General features: G+C 39.0%; 2 protein-coding genes and 1 pseudogene across 2 annotated transcripts; 2 read left to right on the top strand and 1 right to left on the bottom strand.

Moving 5' to 3' along the window:
- Window positions 1–2,984: 2,984 nt before the first annotated feature.
- LOC131321270 (protein gamma response 1-like) lies at window positions 2,985–5,972 on the bottom strand. Its single transcript, XM_058352271.1, has 4 exons — window positions 5,144–5,972; window positions 4,441–4,858; window positions 3,874–4,181; window positions 2,985–3,426 (listed from the first exon to the last, which is right to left on the bottom strand). The coding sequence occupies exons 1-4, from the start codon at window positions 5,882–5,884 to the stop codon at window positions 3,073–3,075; spliced, it is 1,821 nt and encodes a 606-aa protein (XP_058208254.1). The 5' UTR covers window positions 5,885–5,972; the 3' UTR covers window positions 2,985–3,072.
- A 1,747-nt stretch (window positions 5,973–7,719) lies between these two features.
- On the top strand, window positions 7,720–12,540 carry LOC131321269 (uncharacterized; annotated as a pseudogene).
- Window positions 12,541–13,104: 564 nt separating this feature from the next.
- Window positions 13,105–14,174, top strand: LOC131321268 (uncharacterized). The gene is made up of 4 exons (XM_058352270.1): window positions 13,105–13,205; window positions 13,293–13,440; window positions 13,581–13,697; window positions 13,815–14,174. Exons 1-4 carry the CDS (start codon window positions 13,105–13,107, stop codon window positions 14,172–14,174), a joined length of 726 nt encoding a protein of 241 aa, XP_058208253.1.
- The last annotated feature ends 3,852 nt before the right edge of the window (window positions 14,175–18,026 follow it).

Genomic DNA, 18,026 nt, shown 5'->3' with positions numbered 1-18,026 from the left:
TTAGGATTGTCCTCCTATCCTATAGACTCGTTCACTGAAAGTATCCAATTTCTTCATGTAGTGTGGGATTTGTACGAGGGCATTAAGTACGTGAACCTGGTCCTGGTCCAGCAAGGGGACTAATGCCCTTCTTATAGAGATCGATTCTCATTCTTCGCCTGATGAGTCCAACCTAGACTTATGCAATTATACATCTTAATGTCTAACGAGACAATGTCTGGAGCCATCGACCTTGATGGGGCTGCGTTTTCAAAAATGAGGCCATATGTTTTTTTTTTTGAAGCTTATAAGATTCCCAACACGATTGTTATTCGAGTTCCTGAGCCAAATGAGTGCTCCTGCCGATATTATGTGGTTGAGGCTTGCATGTACAAGCATGCTTTCCAAGGGGTTTTAGATTTCACGTTCCCCCTTTTTTTTGGGAACTCTTAAATTTTTAAGGTTTAGCTCTTGGATATTCTAAACGTTTGGAGTGTTGTTTTTGCTATGCTCATGCTCTAGGGTCACAACGACTCTCGTAGATTAACTAACCATTGTCGAGTTCTTGTCTTGCTATTACCCTAAGGGAGGCCAGGAATGACCTCAGATGGTGGTTCTTTCAGTCTCGAGAGGCAGCTCCCTAATTTTAGGCATTCCAACTTCCAACAGGGGTTGGAAGAACCAAGTTCTTTTTGTTTTTTGGGGATGGCTTGGAGTTTGGGTGCTGACTGATTTCACCCAATCGCCTCTGAGGCGCGCCTGCTTCGGCTGCAATAGCTAGCGTCTCAGATGTCCCATGGGAAACTGAAAAAAGTTGGATGAGTTGTACAAGAAGAAGAAAATGGTTGGATGAGTTGTACAAGAAGAAGAACAAGAAGAACTTATCTTCTCGGTTGATTACTCTTGCAAAGCTTTATTCTCTTTCGTTGGGCCTTGATCCCAGATTCCCATTAGTGAGTTTCTTGTTATTTTGATTTTCTGAATAATGATCTTAGCTGAGGAGGGACAGAGGAGCCTGTAGTCAAGAGACTTAAGAAGAACATGCATGTTTTAGATTGGACTACCCTGGCTATCAAAATAAGCCGATAGCTACGGAATCGGTGGTGGCCCCGTCAGCCAATTGTATGAGGAGGGCTTGGTATCTCGAACAGAAAAGAGGAAGTTTGTGAAGGGACCTAGTTGGTTGACCAATGACTCTAGCGCCCTCGCAGTCGTTGAGCAGGGCTCTGCTTAGGTAGGACAAAGCGCTTACTCTGCCATCTCTTTCTCTTCGGACAAGGATGCCCCTCCAAGTGAAAAATAAATTTCCAGCACTAGGTTACCTCTACCCCTCCTTGAAAGCCAGGATAATCAAATTAAAGCCCAGGAGGTTGTGGGAGTTGCCTATCCTTGGACTTTTCTGTAGCCCGCCCTTGACAGCTCTATCCTCTTTGATCTTACGACTGCCTTTGAATGGATGAAGAGTTTGGTAGTTTCAAATGCAGAATAGAACCTTAAAGGATGCCCCCCCGCATACCAAGGGTCTCATGCTCCTCCACAAAGTACTCACTGCAAGCCCATCACCCTAAAATGGTAGCCTTACTTCAAGTGCCGTGTAAATGAACCATTCTAATTGAAAGGGCATCAAATCAGGCACTTAGGTGTTGTTTGATATAACTTAAACTGAATGATGCCTTTTAAAGCTAAAACGCTGAATGACTAAAATAAATTCAAAATTTGATTTTTATCATTTGTAATTGTTTTCTTTTAGTGGCTGTGGATTGATGGTAAGGGAGAAGTAGCAGCTACATGTGGTGGTATGGTGGACAGGGTGTGGTGATGGTGGCAGCTGGTGGTTGTAGCTGAGGTAGTGGTGGAAGGATGGCGAGAATGGTGATTGGAGGTGGTGGAGGGTGGTGCTAGTGATAACTGATTACGATAGCGAGTGGTGGTCTAGTCATGATGGTGAAGAGGTGGAGTGATTGTAACAGTAGACGGGGGGGGGGGGGGGGGGGGGTTGATGGAGGTAGTTGGAGCGGTGGTGGAGAGGTAGTAGTGTATTGGTGGTGATAGGTTGGTGTAGTGGTGGTCATAGCGATGCGAAGTGATAATGGCGGCGGTGGTGGTAGTGGCGGCGGTGGTCAGGTGGTAGTGGCAACAATGAAAGTGGTAGGAGGTAGGAAATGGCGGCAACAAAAGTGAAGCGGTGACGACTAGAGAGTGGTGGTGGCAATGATGGAGGCGGTCAAGAGGCTACGTCTTATGGTTTTTTTAGCCTTGATATTAAGAGGCACATAAAATTCTAAGCAATGTGATAGCAATGGTGGTGGTAATGATAATGGTGGTTGAGGCGGCGGTGGTAGTGGTGACTCCATTGGAGTAGTTGTGATGGTTGTAATTGTAGTCATTGTGGAATGGTGGTGGTAGACTGGTAGTGATGGTGGCAGTGGAGTGCGGTTTGTATGGTGGTGGCAGTGGAGTGCTGGTGGTAGTGGCAACGCTGGTGGCATACATTTCAAGAGGCACTTAGAATAGTTAATTTAATGAAATAGAAGTATGGAATTAACTGTTACTTAATACATTCACTTTTTTTTTTCAATATTGTATACATCAACAGAAATTAGCGGGGTGTTAGTATGTTAGTTCACAAGAAATTTCAGAGACTATCCATAGCCCTGAATCCCAAACACCCATGATAGGTTACAATGGAAGGACAGGAGTTACCAATTGAGACAGGAGCCCATTGGTATACATTCAGCATTTTTAAGTGTTGAATTTGGTTAACAAACAACCCCTAAATATTCCTATGGTGTGACAAAAAAATCCCTTAATTAATTACTTGTCACTTAAAATAAGTTTTTTTTAAGTGCTGAATTGTGTTATCAAACATCCTAATGTGTCTCTGAATGTTGAACATACAAACACAAAGGGTTAGTAATTAGTATCCATCAAATTACATAAACCTATGGTTCAAGATTTGGAGGAGAAGAAGGTCAACCATTTCTTTTAAAATTCCCGCTGTTTTGGGATCAGTCTAGACCATTATAAGCATCAAGAATAAAATAACTATCAAACTTAACTGAAGTTTCACATCGAACTCCAACGTAAAGCAACTCACATTTCAGATTCAAACCCAATATTCCAAAACCCTTCAGGAGTCAAAGGAGGTGCGAACCTATATCGATGCCTCGAAACTCCATCATGGTGTTCGCAACGTAGCTGCTGCTTATTACCTCCTTCATCAGGAAGAACATCATCAAAAAATTTCTTGCATTGCCTGCATTCAATTCCTTTCAGATTTTCCCTATCCGCTTTCTTTCTCACCAGTTCAATGTACTTAAAACCCCTTGTGCCATCTGGCATCTGCGGCTTTTGTCGGCCAGGGTCTCCGTTCACATCCTGTGTTTCATCATCTGAGCTGTCAAAATTCATGTGCCTTGGAAGTGGATATGGTAAATTGACTTCTTCCTTCATGGGCTTTTTCATGTTTCATCAATTCGTACCTCCACGTGCAGGGCCGGCCTAAGGCATTTGGATGCCCTAGGCCAAGTGTGGAATAGTGCCCTACATAGAAGGAATTTTTTTTTGCAAAAAAATACCCTACCAGAATTTGAACCCAAACATCTTATGTGGAAAAGCAAACACTCTACCACTGAACCACCAAAGAAGTTTGTATTATAGTTGCACAAAAAAAAAAAATATACTTATCTAGAAATGAGTGCCCCATTTTTTGCCCAAAATGTGGAGGCCCAAGGCGGCGGCCTCTTGGGCCTCCTCATTGGGCCGGCCCTGTCCACGTGCATCCGGGCTGCACATGAGGGAGAGTGTTAGACTTAATCCCATGCACATCTCTCATCTAAGCTACCCAAGCTTGGTTAATATATTCTAGAGGTTACTCCGCTTATTGTCAATTGGTTTTAGGTTGAAACCCTTCGAGAAATCTAACACTTTGATATTCTCCAAGGGAGTATCAAAGAAATCATCATGTGGGTCCAGCCCACCTCGTTTTTGGTGGGACCTAGTTTCTCTCCAAGAAGAGCCTGGACATTTTGTGCCGGCTAGTGTGCCAGGTTTTGCATCACTGGACGCACAGGGGGAGTTGGCGCTTGATCTTTGAATTAATCCACTTCCTTTGTCATCCTCTAAGTTTTCCTTCTCTTCAGTGATTTCACAGGAAACCATCATAGCATTTGGCGCTATGTTCCGCTTATCTGGGACAACACCTGCGAAGACTTGGTGGTGTAAGGAGAAATGCATTTTTCGGTTCTTACAAAACAGTGAGCTTGCTATATTCCATTATCTATGACAATATGTTTACACAACAACTAATTCAACTTTTTTTTTTTTGTTGTAGTTTTATCTGATTTTAAAAATAAAAAAAATGCCATGCCTATATATCAGTGCATGTTCTTTTATACTGGTGAAGAGAAACATCAGAATACATCATGAAGCTAAAACTTAATTAAAGGCAACATAGCTTACCAGGTGAAGTTAATGGATTGGAATTACGCCTTAACGAATCACTTCCATCTTCTATTTTGCTCAAGGGAAGCATAATTTCTGGGGTAAGACCACATTTTGCACGCAGGAAGTTGTATTGGGATTTCAGACTTTTATAAGCAGCAATTACATATATCCCTCCTTTTCTTCTTCTCAGAAAGCAACTCGGAGTCTTTTGTTTAATCTGCTGGAGTAATTTACCATGCAATTCCATTCCTTCAGAAGTCTCATCATTTTTCTGTCTGAGATCCACATGAAGCTTGTCAACTTTCTCCTCTAAACCTTTTATTTTGGCCAAAAGCAATGTTTTCTCTTTCTCAAGCACTTCCAACTGCTGTCCAATCTTCAACATTTCCAAATTATTCGAATCTATCTGCTGGAGTACTGTTTTTGCAATTTTCTTCCCCCTACTAGTTCTTCAGCTCTCATCGATCCTGAGCTCCTTCTGAAGCCCATCTAGACTTTCCTCCAATTTTTGCACTTTGACCGTAAGTGATTTATTTTCTGTAACGCAAGTGTTCAACAGCTGTTCGTTAGTAACATTACTTAAGAGGTGTGATTCATTTTCTTTGAGCAACTTCTCACACAACTCCTTTTCCTTCTCTACTTCGTCAGTTTTTGCACTAAGCTTCTCTTGAATCACATAAAAATCTTTCTCCAAACTTTCAAATTAGGCAAGAAGCACATTCGTTTTTTCTTCCTGCTCTTTCAATTGTTTTTCTTTTTGCACTATCAAAGTAGCCTTTGATTGAACCAATTGAAGCAATATATTATGCGATTTCATTCCCTCATCAACTTCCTTGAACTTTCTCAGGAGCCCTCCTCGAACTTCCTGATTTTCAAGCTCTAAACCTCTTTGTTTCTTCAAAAGCAGGTTGTTTTTCTCTTCAAGCTCCTCCACAATCTTTTCCATGTTTAATTGGACAGCAGCTTTTGCTTCAGGACCTTCAGGTAACTTTACTTGCATTTTCCCACCATTGGCTACTTCTACAATCTTCTGTTTTAGATCTCCTTCTTTTTTGAACAGCTGTTTTAGCTCTTCTTGCAGCTCATATATCTTTTTTGGGAAAACATCTTCATGGTTTACAAACTTTGACTTCTCCAACTTCAGGGAGCGATTTTCTTCCAGGATCAGTTTCTTTTTGTGCTGAAGATTTTCTATTGCCAGTAAGAGATGATTTTCTTTCTTTTTCCATTCATCTTCTGCAGCTTTCGTAGCCTTGGAATAAATTTTCTGCAAGCTTTTAGATTGTGATTGAAAATTTGGGAAGAGCTGGCTGCAGAAAATATATTCTATCTGAGAAATCCTGTCTTTTGCTTCCCGAATTGTGGCAACCAGTACAGTACTAAGGCCGGAGACATACTTTGCGTCACCAATGTCAAGGGGATGACCCAGCTGTGGTGATTTTTGGAGATTCTGTTCCATCACTGGGACCAAGTTGGAAGACAGAAACTGCAAAAAAAAGAAAAAAAACTAAGCAACATCGGACGAACGTGAAATGCTACTCAGTGTACTAAATGTTTCAAACTCAAAAGCTTAAAATAGATAAGTTCTCTGCAAAATTGGTTGTGACTCAGGTGACAACTTTTTTTTTTTTTTTTTTAACGGCAAAAGAAAATTTTATAATCTCTGAAATTGTTACAAAGATTAAAGAAACAAGGGTTGACGGCATCATACTCCTAAATCTAAGAACAAAAAATTCCTAAATCTAGGGGTAATCCTGTGCCCAAGGACCCGTGACCTAATCCCTGAATTGACAAGAAGCCAATCAAGGAGCACCTGTTAGGACAAAGCCCACACCTGTAAAAAGCCTTAAAGCCTAGATAAAGCAATTAAAACAATTGGGACGCAGCCCAAATTACCAAAGAGGCCCAGATAACATGGGGCAAGCCCAACAAATACAGCCCAAAACAAACACATCCTAACCCTAACACTCAACTCAGCCGCCGCCAACACCACCGGCCATCACACACACAGCCGCCACCACACGCCAAACACCTTCGAAACACTGCAACATAGCAGCCAGCCATGGAACCTCCAACAACAGAGACCCACCAACGGCCGCCGACGCCACACTTGCCATTAGGCCAAGAACCGTTCAATTGTTCAAACCCAGGAGAAAGAGATGGTGGAGGCGCACAAACTACACCCCCGCGAGCCTCGAGATCAGACCTAGCTGTTCAAATTAGTTCAAACCAACATTAGACAACAGCTCAAATTAGTAATTTTATGGTATCACAATTGTGCAACAGGACTGTAGCTAAGCTTGAAAATTGATTGGTTTACGTTTCTTACTTGTATTATTCGCACAGGTCCCTCATCAACTCCTTCAGTTCAAACCAAACACTTTACCTCTTCGTAAAGTTTTTTTTTGGGTTGTAAAGTTTAACCCCACTTGCTTTCGAGATTTCGTTTGGCAGTTGTGAAGACAGAAAGTTATGCAGTAGTCTTACCGCAAAGGAGAATTGTTGTCACTTATCTTCAGACACTACAAATTTGGTCAGCTTATGCTCCTTAGTGTGCTTACTCGTACCCCAGTATTAGTTTCAGCATGTTTCTGCAAATAAACCTTTTGTTTCTCACACATACTATTCTGCCATGGTTACTATTTTGCATTGATATCTTATACACAAATGAACTCACAACCTAGAAAAGAATAAATTTTTATGTACTTGCGGCCAAAAATCAAGACAAGATATTGCTGGACTGCTGGGTTTGTGTGTTTCCAGACACGGAACAGTTGGTTGTAGAAGAGAACGAAAACGAAGGATTGACATAGCATATGCTGGAAAACAAAATGTGTTCTTCAGTATTGTGATGAGGTAACTAACATTGTCAAAAATCTAAAGGCAGGTACACTATATGCAGTAACTGCACCAAAACCTGAGAGTCTCAGACCAAAAAGTGTAAGCTCTTAAGCATCATATCTAGTCTCGGCACCCATTCCCTCTCTCTCTTTTGGTGAGTCTCGTGACAATATTCACAAGTTCATATGAACATTAACTCTAGACGCACGGAGCACTATGTGGAGAAGTAGTCCTTCCCTCAAAAGATTATTTAACTGTGCATGTTAAGCAATACGCGACATAATATCAATTAAACAATTGAGATTCTCATGATCGGACGAATGAATTAGAATCACTTAAACTTGATTCTCTTTTTTTACTAATAAGCCACAAGTAAATAGACAACTCCCTCCCTTATTGCCTCTAATGTTTTTCAACGCCTGGTTTCTTTTCAATTTCAACACTGAGGTTCACATGGCTTTCATCCCAGTGATCCCACCCAGTAGGTAAGGTTTCTTTGAAATGAGTATCCAATACAATACATTGCTGTCCTAAATGCATTTGTAAGGACGGAATCCAGAAGAAAGCAGAAAAAATAGTTTTTGATTACTAAATTACTTTGTCGTAAATTTTAGATTTAACAAACACAATAGTAATGTACAAGTGATACGTTCTTACAGTTGATTAAAAAATCAAGTCTTAGTGAAAATAAATCGAGCTATTTTTTTTTCAAACAAACCATAGTTAAAATATGAATATGAAGCAAATTTTCTTATTTTCTTTAAAAAAAAAGGAACTCTTACAATATATTTTTAGCTTTTTCTAAGTAAAAAGTTGATAAAAACTTACCTTTGTACTATCATATCGCAAGCGAGATTAAAATGAGGTGCCACTCCAGTAAGAGCATTTTTGGACTTTTGAGGCTTTCTGACTTTTCATGCTTTTCGAAATAGACCATTCTCCTCGCATATCTCAACTAAAAACCCCAAAAAATCAAAATTTAGCGGAACGAGCTCCGAGTTCTTTGATAAAGTAAAATACAATGACCCAATTGAAAATTTTGCTTCAAAAAATGCAAGGAGAAGTTATTTTCTTTGAATCAGACCGTGCTAATCATAAAGCACTATAACCGGAATTACATTTTGATGTTGATTTTTGTGATGTTATTCAAGCTAAAAGAACAATTTACCTTTGAATTTTTTTTTTTGGGTACTTGTATGACTTAAAAGTAAGTGGGCAACAGGTCGGACTTGGGCACCCAAATATCGGGGCTGACACTGTACAGCAATAGTGCATGGAGCCATTCCAAAAGTACATTTGGAGACCGATTCTTCTGTTCCAACTTCTGAAATAGCTGTTCATATTCTTGAATATCTTTACAAGAAGCTCAATGAAATATGTCCTGTGCATGGGGGTGAGGTCGTGAAATTTCCCGGTCTGCACGTGTTTCCATTCTTACTTTTCTGTGTGTGTTTTGGTTAAAATGTGGGCTATGTCATGTGTGGTGCTCATTGCAGGAGGATTCATACCGGATGCTACTTTATATATTCGTTGGAAGTCTATCGCCATATATTGAGGGTCTTGATTCCTGGCTTTTTGAAGGAACACTTGATGATCCCTTTGAACAGGTAGTCATTGCAAGTTTTGTACTCTTAAATTTGGGGGTTTGAGGAAGATGTTTTAGGGGAATTGAGGAAATCCTTTGTGGTAATCTATGCATGCTAAACCTTAATTAGTAGTAGTATCCTTCTAAAATGGTTGCGCTCCCTAGCCAGGAGCTCGAATTGGCACTCTCAAGATGGGAGCTTGACGGGAGCTCGCACCTAAGTAAGATGGGAGCTTATTGAGCTGTTAAGGCAGTTATTCTCTTACTTTTAAGGAGAATATGAGAATCATATTAGTCAAAAAATTTTGCAAATTGAGAATATATAACTTTCAATAATTACACTTTAAGATCAATTTTTTTAATACGTATCACTCTTCCTTTAATGGTTAAGTATTTAAAGATATTTTATGTACATATTTTTATATAATCTATATACGCTCCTTAGGCGCTCCCAACTTTAGGAGCTTCTAGGTGCTCCACTCTCCCGCACCCTCTCTCGCACCAGCCCCGCTTCATGCTACTAAGTGCTAAACTGAGTACAAGAATTTTACGTCTCTACATCGTTAGTATCTGTTTGTACCTGAACTTGTGTTTTGCCCTCAAACTAGTACCATCAGAAAGAGAATTCTACTCCTAGAATTCTCTTTCTGTTAATGTTTTTCCTTCTAAGATCACTTCGTTATTCTCCTTTTTTACTGATGTTATTTTATGCAAACAAAGTAGTTAGTGTCAATAAGGCTGATTTTTGGGAGAAGAGCTATCTGTTGAGACAGACATCATGGAATATATAAAGTTGCTGGTACCACTACTGGCATATCTACGAATGACAAGAACAAATGGCGGGAAGAGAATCCATCTTTGAGTTTAGCCCAATAAAAGGAAATTCCCTTTGTTTATTAAGGAAATAGCAACGGGCATATATAACTTGGAGACGTAGAACAAAAATGCGTTCATTTGCAGTAGAATGGGCTAGGGCTCTTACTGGAACTAGTCTTCAATATCAAATAAAAACTTTCTATTCGGCTCATTGGGATAGAGGTAGGTGAAAGAGAATTTTTTGTTGGTTGTGTTAGGACCATAGGCCACGGACTCTTTGTGTTGGCGAATTCCATAACAAAACACACATATAATTGTATCCCCATTTATCGAGTTATAATTTTGTTTATTTATTTCTAAAGTGTCTATTTAGGAAGTGGAAGGAAATCAAATATTGTGTAATTAAGAGGTAGAGATTGTTAAGGAAATTGGCATGGAAGGAAATCCATTTCAAGAAGATTTTGTGCTTATCAAGAAAGGGAATCAAGAAAGGTAGAGATTGTCAAGGCAATTGGTATGGAAACAAAATTAATAGTGGAGGATTTCCTGACCATAATAGTTGTATAAGGAACGGGGATCCCGCAATTTATGGGTGGAAATAAGGGAACATGTATTAGTTTTCAGCGCTCGAGCAACTCCGAAATAGCTTTCCCCCGTGCTTGAGCAACTTGACAATTTTGCCTCCATCTATTTATATATGATTTGGCTGGGATTTTAAGAGCTCATTTATGCTGGTGCTAGCCTCTCGTGCTTAAAAGACTTAGAAATTTTCTAAGGATAGTTATGGCTCATCTCTTGGCAAAAGACATGATCATCTAATCATCAAACTTCCGGATAAATTCCAAGAGCTTTCTTCATACTTTGAAATTGCTATTTTGATATTCTTCCGGTGTATTTTCGGTGGTACCAACAGTGGATTCCGTAGGTTATTGGAAGGCTTGAGCGATTCAAGGCAACGGTGGTCAAGCACTGGGTGCAGTGAACGAGCGATTTGACAATCAACCTTGGTCAACCAAGAGCGATTCTAGGTTGTAAGTATAGGTTTGTTTGTAACCGTACAATGAGTTATAGTGCATGATTTCCTTCCCGTGGTTTTTACCCATTTAAGGGGTTTTCCACGTATATCCTTGTGTTCATCGTTTGTTGCTTCTCGTTCGTGTGATTAGCTTATTTATCGATTGGTGGATTGATTTATTAGAAAGATAAAAATAGAAAATATTTATATACCTAAGCGAGCTAGCATTTTTCAATTTATGGATCACTCGTATAAACGTGTTAATTCACAAAATGTGGGTATCTAATAATTATAGTAGATTTATACACGATCAGTACAAGAGAGAGGCATTTCTGCTGGAAAACCATTGCAGCTAATTCAACCCTTTGTGGACATACAGAAACTTGATGGAGGGACTGGTGAGAACTTGCCAGCCTTAACATGCTTAGAGAAGGAAAAGAGTATCGATTCGTGTGCCGTGGATATTTTTCCCTTTACAAAGTTATTCTATCCTGAAAATCCAGTCATCACTGTGTGCCAAAGCTCCCTTCATGAGAATAAGGATGCCTGGAGTACATCAAATTTGGATAAAAATTTTGATCTTCCACCTCCTAACGATGAGAGTTTAAAAAATGCTATTTTTTGCAAGAAAGGGGAACCATTTGGTACAGCTAAAGGAACAAACTATGCTTCTGGCTTTCAGTTCGGTGAATCTGGACATCTTCGCTCACAGGATGACACAAAGATGTTAGAAGTATTATTTCCATTTCCAACTCTTCTTCCTCCTCTTCAGGTACTGCTGTATTGAGGTTCTCAGAGAAGTTCGATAGTTAATTCGTTAGAATGTTTATTGAAGCTCCTATTATTTCAAGACTTAGATCAAATTATGAAAGGAGGAGTGTAATATTCACGCTACTCGGTTTTTCCAAGTCATTTCAATTCCTTTTCTTTTGAACTACTGGATTCCTCCAGTGCTAGTGAGATAGAGAAATAAGAAATTCCACTTTTCAAATGACTTCGAGTTCTTAACTTTCCAGAAAAATAGTACTCTTCCATCAAGAGTTCTTTGCTGGATTCAAGGTGTTGACTGTTACTACCTGTGGTTATTGTACAGGAATGCCTTGTTGTCTACATTAAAGAAGCAGATAAGTGGTCGTTTTTGTTTGCATAACGTAAGTTTCTATTAGCGTACGTACAATTTATGAATCCAAAATGTTTTTCTTCCGGTAAATTCAGGTTGACTACGTTGGCAGGAATATTTTGTCAAATTTACCTTATGAATGGAGACTGAGGGTTGAGCTAGGAGTATTACATGCTATATACCTCTGTGGATCCGGTATCTACTGGATTCCTGTATTTTTGAATTTTAGTGCTTTGGAAATTGGGTTGTTGACATTCTCAATTTCTTAAATTTGGCATTGCACCTTCCCCATCCAGGAGATCTGCTGCAGCATTTCTTGACAGTGATTTTTTACCAGCTGGATAAGAAAGATTCATGGGAATCTGGGATGATGATTTTGAGTTGAACATGATATTACTGGTACAATGCTGATGTAAAAGCCAAATTCCTATCGTTTGGTTGGTTAGTTCGATACCTCTTTGTGTATCTATTCTATTAGGGCCATGTCTTTGTCCTAGTCTGCAGTGAAGACTAAGGTCACTAACAGTACAATGGACCGGTGACAATGAGCCGGATTGCAACACAAGGGCATGGATACGTATATCTATACTTAACGTTAAAAAAGTTTCTGCAGCGTTCCATTATTTTTTGCAAGAGAATGATTTGGTGTTACTTGTTACTTCCCATAACTTTTGACTTGGATAGGCAATAATTGGTGATGCCAGCCCAAATCCAATTGCTATTGATCTTAGAAAATGACTCGATTAGCTGTATATATTTTCATGAAGGATGGATGTTTACAGTTTGAGGGTAACCTATGTTTTAATGTAATGATCTAGATGGAGAAATTAGGTGGACACAAAAACAAAGTGGTTTTCCTTCTATGTATGCCATAGATGCAGAATATTGATATTGTAATCATCTTCTAACCACCTCTTCTTTCTTGTTTTACTTGTTTTCCTATTGTCCTTTTCTCTTTCTCCTCAGAAGATATAGTTTTCTTTGTTACCTCTCCCCCAATCCTGATTCTAACTTCTGCATTGCCCCAGTGAAAGACAGGTACTTTTGAAGTGTAACAGTGCTGAACTATATGACCAGAAACCTGCAAAGCCAACATTTATAACAATAGTATAATAATGGTTGCTACGTGGATCCTATTAGCAAGTCGGGTGGGCTTGCTCTTTGGTGGTCTGATGAGGTAACCATTGATGTTAGATTTAAATCCAAAAATATTTTCCGTTGCATTGTTATTTTGCCTAGAATTAGTATTCCTTTTCTAATTACTTTTGTTTATGCTCCTCCTGTTTATGCATCTCTGATGATATGAATGTCAAGTTGATCAAGGAGGTTTCTGTGGAAGAGATCAAGAAAGCGGCCTTCCAATTGGGATCTTTGAAGGCTCCTAGGCCTAACGGTTACCCTGGGTTCTTTTTTTAAAAGTATTGGGATAAGGTGGGGGAAGGAGTGTGCAAAGCAGTCTAAAGATTTTTCTCAAATGGGTATATGCTAAGGGAACTCAACCGTACTAATATAGTCTCGATTCCCAAAGTCTTGTTTCCAGTGTCTCTTGGCCAATATCGACCTATCAGTCGCTGTAATTTCTCTGTAAAAGTAATCACAAAGGTTATGGCTAATAGACTGAAAAGCCACTTACAAAAGGTAATATCCCCAAACCAATCTGCCTTTGTTCCTGGGCGTATGATCCAAGATAATGTATTAGTGGCTTAGGAAGCTTTCCACTACCTGAAATTGAAGAAAAGATTAGATGGTTTTCTAACGCTAAAACTTGACTTAACAAGGCTTATGATAGAGTTGAGTGGGATTTTCTTGAGGCTCTTTTGTTAAAAATGGGTTTTCATTCTAGGAGGGTTCAGTGGGTTATGCAGTGCATATCAACTGTCAACTTCTTTGTGGTTGTAAATGGGGAGGCTAGGTCCAAATCAATCCAGGAAGGGGCTGAAGGCAAGGGGATCCTCGGTCTCCATACCTCTTTGTTTTGGTTAAAGATGTGTTGTCCAACTTAATTTCTTCAGCTAGAGAGGCTAACAGTATTTCAGGTATCAAGTTTCATCGAAACTGCCCTAAGTTGTCCGATATCTTCTTTGCTGATGATGCTTTGCTGTTCTTTAAAGGCTGGATTCCAAAGCTGTGACAGAATTAAGAAAATCCTGGAGATTTATGGGATAGCTTCTGGTCAAAGAATAAATTTTGATAACTCTAGTGTCACTTTTTCCTCCAACATGTGTGACAATGATAATCAGCTGGTATGTGATTTACTTGATGTCCCTTTGATGAAGAGTGATGCTAAGTATCTGGGGCTGCCTTTTTTACAGGGGAAATCTAAAACAGAGGCCTATTCTTTTATTATGGAGAAGACGGTGGGAAAGCTATAGGGGTGGAAGCAGAAACAAATGTCACAAGAAGGAAAGGAGATTATGCTCAAGTCAATTACTCAAGCCATTCCTTCCTATGCTTTGTCTTGTTTTTTGCTCCCCAAAGGTCTCTGTGATAAGCTCAATTCCTATGTGGTTAATTATTGGTGGAAGGGCGACCCAGAGGCTAAGGATATTCATCTATGAAGTACCGACACCTCTAGAGGTCGAAGTATCGCAGTGTCGGACATGGGGACACATCGGGGACATGTACAGTAATTTAATATAAATTTTTTAGGAGGACACGGGGGGACACGACTAGGGACGCTGATGGGGACACGACAAGGGCCAAACTGTATTTTTTTAAAATTTAAGGGTCAAACTGTTTCCATAGTGTCAACTTAACTATTCTAACAATATTCACTCCGCTTGGTTCCCATTTTTTAGAGTAACTTTTTACTCTTGGCACAGTTTCCAATAACTCTCTCTCTCTCTCTCTTTCTCTCTCTCTCTCCACTCATTACATCCAAAATAACTTTCTAAAGTGTAAACCAAACAAAGTGATTGACTTTCGCCAATAAAAAAAATTGAAATGAGTGAGACAATTGCGATATTTGTGCAAAATTGGAATTGTTACCTTACATCGAGTTACTATGGCATGTGAATAGGGAAAAAGGGATCATGTAGCTACAAGATTATAGTGCGACATCCGAGCCGTCTATCTCGCAATCAATAGTTCGGATTTTACCTTGGCCCTGCAGATCTAAGTTGTCCATTGCCAAGATAAAATTCAGACTATTGATTACCGAGATGAACGGTTGGATGTCGTACTATAAATTACGACCCTGTAGTACACCCCTACACTATAGAAACCCCAAAGTCCTATGAGTAGTGTCTAGGCAAATTTATATAGGTACCGCAGCAAAAGACATTTTTAGTAGGCTTTGTTGAGGCTATTGGAGACAATGTTGTCAATCTTGTACCATATCGACCATATAAACGGCACATACTTTGGTGTTTCATGTTGGCCAAAATAACTGTTGGCCAAAATAACGGCCTATGATTGGAGTATTGGGCTTATACTGAGATCTTGATGGGTACGCAAATGCTCTTCCCTCCGTCCCTTTTTAAATGTCTCACTTCGTAATTCCAACTTATTAAAAAAATATCATTATTACACCTTTCACATCAACTTTTTTTCTCCACTTTTCCTACATACCCTCCATGGAGACATCATTATTATACTTTTACTCACTAACTTTACAAAATGGAATCTACTTTTGGGGGCAAAATAGAAAATGTACCAAGTTTTACCCACTAACTTTACAAAATGGACTCTTATTAAGGGACAATCCAAAATGGAATACTAGACTTTAAAAAGGGGACGGAGGGAGTAGTATAGTTGTTTTCTTTTGATAAAACGGCATGAATTTTAAGGTATTTGGAGTCCACTTTATATTAACCAAGTTAATTTGTTATTAGAACTAGTATTAAGGTGTATCGAAATGTTAGAATTTATTTCATTTCTCTATTTTATGTTTTCCAGTTATACGTAAGTATATAAAAAATACAAAAAAAAAAAAAATTGTATATGGCGATAATCCGGAACGCTATTGAATTACAAATCAGTACCATTACATAGCATCTCATTACGAAAAATGGCACGCTAAACAGTACGTGATTAATAACTTTGATTGGAGGGTCTATTTTAATTGCACATCTACATAATAAAATAAAATACAAGGGTGTGGGGACAAATTATTAGAATAACTGAGATTGATTTGATCTAAAGGTTGAAAAGCATTCTTCCAATTCTATTGAAGAGCCCATCGTTTTTGCCTAAATTACAAAGCTGCCACTAAGCCCAAGTATGCGGTATCTCTCTTATTTTCCCTTCTGAACCATGAACGACCCGAACTCACTCCTCTTTCCCATCTTCCTCCAGATCTTAGGCGCACACCACCGACAACCACCCAACCACCGTCTCTCTCTCTCTCTCACGTATTTCTCTCATCTGTTTTTTTTTTTTGCCATCTCCTTTGTATTGGTTCAAAGATGAAAAGGTTTATATTTATGGGTTTTCTCGATGCTGTAGAGACTTTGTGGTTTATAGGGAAGTAGAGGGCACACTCTTCTTACTATTGGTTGAAATACATATAATGAAGTAGAGGGCTTCTGGAGATTTTTTTTTCTCCCTTTTTGAATGGCGTTCTACAGAATTTCATAGAACTGTGCACTCCGTTTATACTATGCTTACTAAGTAAGTGAAATTGTGCCCTTTAAACTGTATTCTGAACTACGCTAAATCATGTTTGCTAATCTCGCCTTTGTATAAGATTGCCATTAGTTTCCCAAAAGTAAGTGAAATTGTGCCCTTCAAACTGTATTCTAAACTATGCTAAATTGTGATGGGTCCTTATCGATTTGCATTTTTTCCCTATATATGGAAAAGTGAGATGGCAGAATTTATGAGATTGATTGTATTCAAGAACCAATTTTAAAGAGATTGAATTTGGTTAATATAAAGTGGTGGACATATATGCCCAAGCATACATGTGCATGCAAATCTTCTATAACTTCTGCGCTTTTTGTTTCCATGAAAAATATTTTAGAATGAAGTAGTTATGTTACTCTGAAGTTGTGATCACAATCCACTTTTGGAAATAATCTTCGTACATCTTTGGGTTTTGAAGAAAGAGCATGATAATAGAATAACTGAATCCGTCCAGTTTCTTAGGTGAAAATAAGAGCATTCAAATTTGGAGAGGGGGACATGAAACAATAATGCAAGGAAAAACGGTCTATAAAGCATGTCTGCTTTTCTAGATTCAAAAAGTGGTCATACTAGTTTCGGAAAGAGATCCAAACTTTAGCGGTAGGAAGGTTGTGGAAAACGTTTTTGCCGTGGAGTTCTGGTATACTTGCTGGTGTTAGTAATTTATTTTAATCAACGGGTATCTGTAATCTTAACGTGGGGAGATTAATGCGTATTTAATATCATGGAGCTCGTAATATAATTGAGATAAGGACGGGAGTACAATTATAATTCTGTAGTGGGGTGAATTATAATTAGTGAAATAAGAAATAGAATCCTGGTGGGATTAAGTTTTCTTATTTACACTGGGAGCCCAGACTTATTACTCCTTAGGTTCCTATCGTAGCCCTATATATACACGTTATGCTCTTTAGGTCAGGATGAATGTTTTTCTATTATTCAGTAAATAGAGGCAGGCTTAGAGAGAGCAAACAGATCACGAAAGAGTCCACACTTGGTTCGTGTTCTAGACGTGCAGGGAATACGATAGAAGATTGTAAGGTACGGTCGAGCAGTATTCGTGGTTTATAGCAAGACGTGCTATAACAAGTTCAACCAGCGTTCGTGTCGCAGGGAGTTGAGGTAGAACCCTAATTCCGCTTTATAGGGTTTTACAATTTTTGTTGTCTAATCTGTACGCGTCATTACTGGGTCTTGAGGATTCGGTTTCCTAACAGCTGGAGCACCTCTCAGTCTCGAGTTATTGAATGGCTAGGAAAAGGTTCCATCTTATCAAGGTCAATCACAGTGGTTGTCCAGCATCATTTGGACCACATTTGTCCAAATATTCAATGGAGTAGGACCACAATTGCCACAAAGTACTCTTTTTCCTGTTGGCATTTTACCCAAAATTTATCTTCAACTACTCGCACACCGTAGAGTAACAATCTTTTTCCTAATGTATTCACTTTGAAACCTCGTGACACCACCATTGAACAATTTAGGCCCTGTCTCAGAGAGAGGCTCGGTGAAGGATATAACAAGCTCTAATTATTGGTTATATATGGTGGATTCTTGATCCTGTAAACTTTGACCATTGTAAAGAAATTATCCTTCTG

This window comes from Rhododendron vialii, chromosome 3a (assembly GCF_030253575.1).
Source record: "Rhododendron vialii isolate Sample 1 chromosome 3a, ASM3025357v1".
NCBI lineage: Eukaryota > Viridiplantae > Streptophyta > Magnoliopsida > Ericales > Ericaceae > Rhododendron > Rhododendron vialii.
The sequence above is the reverse complement of the archived record's forward strand: the minus strand, read 5'-3'. Positions and strand labels throughout refer to the sequence as shown.